Below are 8,833 nucleotides of genomic sequence, written 5' to 3' on the forward strand. Positions count from 1 at the left end.
GTTGTTTTTGGAGCCCCCTATGGAACCAAACAGAGCTTGGTCCTCCCTCTCCAGCTTGCTCAAGTAGTTTCAATTGGGCTCATGCAGTTTCAATTACTCTGAATTGAGCTAGCCTCTTACTTTTTATAAAACCCCAAATAACTCTTCTACATCACTCTCAAACCCTTAAAATACAGTGGGCTCAATTCTCTTCCCACTGACTTCTGTGAATTCAGAATCTGGCCCTATTATTCCAAAGACATCACCATCAAGTGATCACCTTGCAAGGGTCTATGCAAAATGTTCCTGCCAACAAATTGTACACAGAATAACATTAATTTGACTGATAGTGAAACGTTAGAAATCTACCAAAGGAAAAAAATGCGGTATAAAAATAATTAGTTTCAATTCTCACGAGTGGCCACATGAAAAAAATTGATAATAAATCTATAGAAAAACAATACGCAAAAAAAAGAGATCAGTATCAAAGGCTTGTTAATCTTAATTATAAAAAAAAAAAAAAAAAAACAGGAAAGAATTAATTCCAAATTTAAATATAAACCCACATAGGAGAATACTAAACAAATACGTAATTTTCAAATCTTACATTTCTTAAAAAGACTTCCTTACATTTAGCAGGAAACCTCATTAGATGAAATATTAGACATTTGGGGGTTACAGTGGACGAGAAGCTGGATATGAGTCAACAGTGTGCCCTTGTTGCCAAGAAGGCTAACGGCATTTTGGGCTGTATAAGTTGGGGCATTGCCAGCAGATTGAGGGATGTGATCATTCCCCTCTATTCGACATTGGTGAGGCCTCACCTGGAGTACTGTGTCCAGTTTTGGGCCCCACACTACAAGAAGGATGTGGAAAAATTGGAAAGAGTCCAGCGGAGGGCAACAAAAATGATTAGGGGGCTGGAGCACATGACTTATAAGGAGAGGCTGAGGGAACTGGGATTGTTTAGTCTGCAGAAGAGAAGAATGAGGGGGGATTTGATAGCTGCTTTCAACTACCTGAAAGGGGGTTCCAAAAAGGATGGATCTAGACTGTTCTCAGTGGTACCAGATGACAGAACAAGGAGTAATGGTCTCAAGTTGCAGTGGGGGAGGTCTAGGTTGGATATTAGGAAAAACTTTTTCACTAGGAGGGTGGTCAAGCACTGGAATGGGTTACCTAGGGAGGCGGTGGAATCTCCTTCCTTAGAGGTTTTTAAGGTCAGGCTTGACAAAGCCCTGGCTGGGATGATTTAGTTGGGATTAGGTCCTGCTTTGAGCAGGGGGTTGGACTAGATGACCTCCTGAGGTCCCTTCCAACCTTGATATTCTATGATTCTATGAACTGTTCGTAGATGGGCCCAGGAAGAAGCCCAAAGAGGAAGAGGCAATGCAGAAGGACCCAGTGCCTGGCAAGTGGAAGACACATTCTTCGTTATAATAAATGGGAGGCCTTTTGGGCTATGATCCATATAAACTGTTATTTTGGAGGATATTACATGCAGGAGGTTGTATTTAACTTCTGTTGAGGACAGAAGGCATGCCATTTCTGTGGCGCCATTTCCCTGCTCCCCAACACCACATGGGATCCAAGGCAGATTCCCAGAGAGGAAAAACAACCAAGAAGCAACTAGCTTTGTTTATATTATTATTTACTAAAGCATGCTTATTTTACAATATGCTTATTGTTACAAAAAGGGATCTGGGTTATAGTCTTAGCAGGCACAAGTGCATGTTTTAGCAAGCTACTGGTCTGTTTTTAACTGTCATGCTGGAGCGCTGTTTTGAGTTTCACTGCTGTTGGCATTGCTGCAGTGTCCCAGGCTACTTTCATTACAAGTCCCAATGGCAACAAAGCTCCCTGAGGGCTATATTTTCTTGTCTAGTCACAGTATGCTGTCTGCGGTGGGAGAGGAAGGCTGTCAATTCTACAGCTATAAAGCATGTGCATCCTAGCTCAGCATATTATTGTTTTTTCCCCCCAACTTTTCACCCACGCCAGGCTGGTGATGCTTGAAAACCAGGTGGTAGAAACTCCAGATGATCAGTCAGATTCTGGGGCAGGGCATACTTGTAGTGCCCACCTCTGTAACTCACTAGCCCTCTCCATTCATTGTTATGCTGTTCAGTCACCAGACTCTTTAAAAAAAAAAATCTATGCAAAGGAGGTTTTCAATGTTACTGTAATATGCTTTGTTCTTAAATTGTTTTGGTTATAACGTAGGACAAGTCCAAGTTTTATAAAAAGGTTTTATTAGAGAATCTGAATCCATATGAAACTATATCCATATTGAAGCTCAACTGCCTACACAAAATATAACTGTGGAAAACATTCTTAGGGCTTCCAATTTTAGGTTTTAACTAGGGCTGGCAAGCGACTAAAAAAATAAATTGTGATTAATCGCACGATTAAACAATAATAGAATAACATTTATTTAAATATTTTTGGATGTCTTCTACATTTTTAAATATATTGATTTCAATTACAACACAGAATACAAAGTGCACAGTGCTCCCTTTATATTTTTGATTACAAATATTTGCACTGTAAAAAAACAAAATAGTATTTTTCAGTTCACCTAAGTACAGTAGTGCCATCTCTTTATCATGAAAGTTGAACTTAAAAATGTAGAATTATGTACAAAAAATAACTGCATTCAAAAATAAAACAATGTAAAACTGTAGAGCCTACGAGTCCACTCAGTCCTATTTCTTGTTCAGCCAATCATTCAGACAAACAAGTTTGTTTACATTTGCAGGAGATAATTCTGCCTCTTTCTTGTTCACAATGTCACTGAAAGTGAGAACAGGCGTTTGCACAGCACTGTTGCAGCATCGCAAGGTATTTACATGCTAGATGTGCTAAAGATTCATATGTCCTTTCATGCTTCGTCCACCATTCCAGAGGATATGCGTCCATGCTGATGACAGGTTCTGCTTGATAACGATCCAAAGCAATGCGGACCGATGCAAGTTCATTTTCATAATCTGAGCAAGATGTTACCAACAGAAGGTTGATTTTCTTTTTTGGTGGTTCGGGTTCTATAGTTTCCGCATCGGAGTGTTGCTCTTTTAAGACTTCTGAAAGCATGCTCCACACCTCATCCCTCTCAGATTTTGGAAGGCACTTCAGATTCTTAAACCTTGGGTTGAGTGCTGTAGCTGTCTCACATTGGTATCTGCTTTGTGTTTTGTCAAATCTGCAGCGAAAGTGTTCTTAAAATGAACATGTGCTCAGTTACCTGAGACTACTATAACGTGAAATATATTGCAGAATTTGGGTAAAACAGAGCCGGAGACATACAATTCTCCCCCAAGGAGTTCAGTCACAAATTTAATTAAGGCATTATTTTTTCAACGAGCGCCATCAGCATGGAACCATGTCCTCTGGAATGGTGGCCAAAGCATGAAGCATATCTGGCACGTAAATACCTTGCAATGCTGGCTACAAAAGTCTCATGCGAATGCCTGTTCTCACTTTCTGGTGACATTGTAAATAAGAAGTGGGCAGCATTATCTCCCGTAAATGTAAACAAACTTGTTTGTCTTAGCGATTGGCTGAACAAGTAGGAGTGAGTGGACTTGTAGCCTCTAAAGTTTTGCATTGATTTGTTTTTGAGTACAGTTATGTAACAAAAAGAATTCTACATTTGTATGTTGCACTTTCATGATAAAGAGATTGCACTACAGTACTTGTATGAAGTGAACTGAAAAAATACTATTTTATCATTTTTATAGTGCAAATATTTGTAATCAAAAATAGTAATAAAGTGAGCAGTGTATACTTTGTATTATGTGTTGTAACTGAAATCTGTATATTTGAAAATGTAGAAAAAGATCCAAAATACTTAATAAATTTCAATTGGTATTCTATAGATTAACAGAATGATTAAAACAGCGATTAAGTGCAATTAATTTTTTTTGATCGCGATTAATTTTTTGAGTAAAACGTGTGAGTTAACTACGATTAATCGACAGCACTAGTTTTAACTGATAAGACGCCCTCCAATACAAAACAAAAAAAAACCCTGCATTGTTTATTCAAACACCACCACAAAATCACCAGAAATGGTTACACAATTCGTGCTGACTTCACCCCTTTCCCAGTGCAGTATGTTTATACAAGCAACCAAAGCCCTCAATATACTGCAAAGCCCACATAAAATATAGTAGTGGCACATAAAATCCAAGGCCCATAACAGTTTACTAGCATCACACACCACCATCTACATCACCACGTGAACCTAGGATGAGGTTACATAAGGCATATCTGATATCCTTTGCCTGTTTGGATCCAGCCCCAGTAACGACAGGTGCACTTTCTGGTTGCCTGTATTGGCCCTGCAAACCAGCAGCGTTTTCAGTCCACTCCAAGCAAAAATGCTCTTCTCGTGCCTCACAGGTGTTGTGCAGTGTGCAGCATGCCACAATCATATTGGTAACACTGGGAAGGCAGCACAGTCTTTCCGGAGTCTGCCAAATGTGCACTCCATCCTCATCCTACAATCACTAAGCCTGAAACTGAACCTTCTTTTGCCAGGCCTTCTGAAGTCATGGTACAGTTTAATGAGTCATGTCAGGAAAGGGTATAAGCAGGATCCCCTAAAATTAGTGGGCACAGACACCCTATCACTTGGAGGGACTAGTGCATGCTTGTCCAAAAAGGTAAACACCAGGTCCCTCAGCACTTTGGCATAATGCACCTTGCCAGTAGACCCCTTGCTGGTGTTCATGAATCTGCACTTGCGGTTGACCAAGGCCTGTATAACTAGGAAGTAGTGCCCTTTGTGGCTAACATTCTCTTGCTCCTTGCAAATAACAAACTATGGGCATATGACTACCATCAATGACCCCAGCGCAGTTTGGGAAGCCCATTCCCTCAAAGCCAACAATTATTCCAGGAACATTAGGGCTGTGATTAACCCAAAGCTGGTGGGTGTAATCAATCACCTCACAACTATGAATGGTATGGAGAAAATGAATAGGAAAGTGTAATTTCCATATTCACACAACACAAGAACCAGGGATTACTCAATGAAATTAACAGGCAACATGTTTAAAACAAACATAAGGAAGTACTTCTTTATACAACACACACCAACCTGTGGAACTCCTTGCCCGGGGATGTACAACTGGGTTAAAAAAAAAAAGTAAGTTCATGGAGGACAGGTCCATCAATGGTTATTAGACAAGACAGTCAGGGACACAACGCCATGCTCTGGGTGTCGCTAAACCTCCAACTGCTAGAAGCTGGGACTGGATCACTTGATAATTGCCCTGTTCTGTTCATTCCCTCTGAAGCATCTGACACCATCCACTGTCAGAAGACAGGATACTGGGCTAGATGGACCATTGGTCTGAGCCAGTATGGCTATTTTTATAACCACAATCCACACAGACAAACTGCCAACACCAAACTGGTTAGCCACAGACTTGTAGCATTGTGGAGTAGCCAGCTTCTAGATGACAATAGCTACCCATTTCTTCAATGATATGGCCACACTCATATGCATATCCTGGCACTGGAAGGTCAGGGAAAGCTTCTCACACAGCTCCATGAAGGTCTATTTCTTCATGTAAAGGTTCTGGAGCCACTGACAGTCATCCCAGGTCTGCATGACAATGTGATTCCACCAGTCTGGGCTTGTGGCCCTGCTCCAGAAGCAAGAGTCTACATAGGGGGAATCCTCAGCTATGGTAGCAAGCATCAAGTGTGTCAAATGTGCTGCAGGTGCCATGGCTGTACCCTCCTTTAAGAACTGTTGCCACCACCTTCAAAAGGACAGACACCATCACTGAACTGTCCACTAGTCTCAATGACCTTGTGTGTGTGTCCTGCAACAACAGTGAAGCCATGAGCAGAAAAAGTTCTTCCACCATTGCTGGAGCCTTGGACTGTCTCTGGGTGGAATGGACAAAGCTGGGAACATGCAGACCTGGAAATGTCTTAGCTGGTGGGCTGAGAACACATCCACACAAGGCCAAAGGATGGACAGACAAGTTCTCCCACAATACCCCATGAACAGAGAGCTTTTGAGCAGCTCCAGCTAGCAAGGCACAAAGAACCCTGGATGCACACCAGAGGCTCAAGCTTCAAACAAAAGTCAATGCACCACAAATGTGAACAGGGCTACAGAAGTATGAGATGTGCACACCACTGCAATGTGAGGCACCGAAGTCACAAAACTGCATTAAAAATAATAAGATTTAAAACCAAAACAAAACAAACACACAGAGTTTTTATTTACTTTCTGTGTGTTGAATGTTTGGGATGCACTAGGATCACATTTTCATACTTTATGCCTGAACTATAAGGGCTAGATTTTGTTTTATATATATATATAAATAAATAAATAAAAAGAAATGGAGAATCTCATATATTCCTATGACTCCAAAGCTGGGGCTTTAAGGAACACATCAATTTTCATGGGACTTGTGACAAAATCATGAAAGTTGACAACACTGCAGTCTGCCAGTGTACAACAAGCTGTAAGACTGAGACCTTAGATTTTAAACGCTTCAGGGCAGGAACTGGCACATCCTCTTAGGTGCAAGTACTTCACACAACAGGATGGGGTCCTGATCCCATTGGGAGCCTTTGGGCACTAATACAGTATGAGTAATAATTTCACTAGTTCTCCAGTCTCTGTACAGTTATCCAAAGCAGATGAAACCTGAATATCTCATAATACTTATTTTTAAAAATAGACACAAACTTAAAGAAAAAAGACTTTGGGGAAGTTAATAAAGTTGACAAGAGTTAGGGCTTGTCTACACTTAGGCTATGTCTACAGTAGCACTTTTGTTGGTAAAACTTTTGTCGGTCAGGTATGTAAAAAAACCACACCCCGACTGACAAAAGTGCCAGTGTGGACAGCGCTGAGTCGGCGGGGGACACAGCTATCACCGCTCGTCGGGGGTGGTTTAATTATGCCCGGGGGAGAGCTCTCTCCTGCTGACACAGAGCAACTACACAGGAGACCTTACAGTAGCACAGCTGCAACAGTAGAGCTGTGCCACCATAAGGTCCATCACATAGCATAGTTTTACAGTGCTGCAGCTCTGTAAAAGATAGTGAAGATGCTACCTATGACAATGGGAAAGGATAGCTAGATTGGTATAACTACGTTGCTCAGACGTGTAGATTTTCCACACTGCTGAGCGATGTAGTTCTACCAACTTAAGTTTGTAGCGTAGACCAGGGCATAACTAGGCAGCCTGCGTACTGCAACCAGTGCCAATCCTGCTAACAAATATCTTACCCTTCCCTTGTGCGCCCCTTCCCATCTGAACCTGTTCTCTCCCACCTCATGCTTTGGGAAAGGACCATCTTTCTTTTCCTAGGCTGTACAGGGCCAGGGACAACAGGGTCCTGGTCCACGACAAACCCCCACTCCCGTCCAAGAAGCGAGCAGCAAACCACCCCTACCCTCACCGGGGATGTGTAGGGGGGGGGATGGGGGGGCTGCTGTCAAGAGGCCCCCGTACATTAGGGTTACCATACATCCGGATTTACCTGGACGTGTCCGGCTTTTTGGTCCTCAAATCCCTGTCCAGGAGAAATTTCCAAAAAGCCGAACATGTCTGGGAAAATAGGGAGGCATGGTAAGGGGACCCCGAGTGCAGGTGGCTGCAGCAAAGCCAAAACGAACAACTCCGCTGATCTGCCGGGGCCTGGAGACGGCGGCATCCGAGCGCGCAGCCGCCGCCTCCTCCCCAGGCTCCAACTTTCCCGGCTCCCTCCGTTCTCCACCGCGGCGGGGGCCGAAGCAATCCCCAGCGCAGCAGCAGCTGGAGCCCGGGGGGCAGGAGAGGGAATACGGAGTGCTCAGGGGAGGGGGCGGAGTTGGGGCAAGGACTCTGGGGAAGAGGTAGGAATGGTGCCGGGGCAGAGTTGGGGCGGGGCCGGGACGCCCGTGGAGTGTCCTCTTTTTTCACTGTTTAAATATGGCAACCCTGCCGTACATCCCCGTGCCCCAGGCACCCAGACTGTGGTGCGGTCAGACCCAGCTGCCCCCGTTCCCAGCGCGGAGAGGAGGGTGAGAGACAACCAGCCCCCTGCCCCCGGGAGAGCATAGCCCGTCCCAGTGCTGAGCTGTGATCCCCGGGGGCGGCGGCGGCCCCTTCAATCCCGGCAGGCCCCGCTCCCGGGGCGCCGTCCCCTGCCCCTGTGTGGGGGTGGGGCGGGGGAATCTTCTACGCAGCCCCTGCCCGTCACGGGTGAGAACGGTCCCAGGTCATAGGCGCGAGCCAGCAGCGGGGCCAGAGGTCACCGGCCGGGTCAGGGGGTCACCTGGACAAGGGCCGCAGGTGGTGGCGCCGCAGCGCCTCCTCCTCGTAGTTCAGCAGCTTCAGCTTCTCCAGCAGATCCTCCATCATCGCAAACATGTGATAGGCCGCGCCCGGGCCCCGCTCCGCCGCCTCCAGCTCCTCCGCGCCGCGGCGGATACCGCCGGGGGCCTCCTCCGCCATCAGCCCGCAGAATCAGACCCGCAGCCCAGGCGCGTCACCGGGGAAACAAACTCCACCCCCTGTCCCCACGCCCCGCCAGCGTTCCACCAATCACCTCTTCGCCACGCCAGCTACTCTGAGCCACCAATCATTTCCCCGCTGTGGCTCCTACGTTCCACCAATCAACTGCCCAGACTCTGGCCCACGTCCCTGCTCACTCATCCAATCACCTCTTAGAGCCCCGCCCCCTCATCAGAAGCGTCTTAGAGTGTAAAGGGCTTGATTCTGTGCTACACATTTTGTGTGCGTCACTTCCGCTCGCGGACTATAGAGGAAAACCATAGAGACTGGGCAGCATAGCTACGTCGCCGAGCAGTCACTGCCCTCTCTTCCGGTGGGGGGAG

At 45.4% G+C, this 8,833-nt stretch overlaps 1 protein-coding gene across 1 annotated transcript in view; it reads right to left on the reverse strand.

The window, feature by feature from the left end:
* IFT57 (intraflagellar transport 57) overlaps positions 1 to 8,462 on the reverse strand; it is a 33,349-nt gene extending 24,887 nt beyond the window's left edge. The window contains exon 1 of the mRNA XM_024200337.2: positions 8,272 to 8,462. Coding sequence (XP_024056105.1) covers positions 8,272 to 8,450 — 179 coding nt within the window. The 5' untranslated portion in view covers positions 8,451 to 8,462. The remainder of the gene's footprint in view (positions 1 to 8,271) is intronic.
* Positions 8,463 to 8,833: the final 371 nt, after the last annotated feature.

Source organism: Terrapene carolina, unplaced genomic scaffold, assembly GCF_002925995.2.
Source record: "Terrapene carolina triunguis isolate 2854851 unplaced genomic scaffold, T_m_triunguis-2.0 Scaffold558, whole genome shotgun sequence".
NCBI lineage: Eukaryota > Metazoa > Chordata > Testudines > Emydidae > Terrapene > Terrapene triunguis.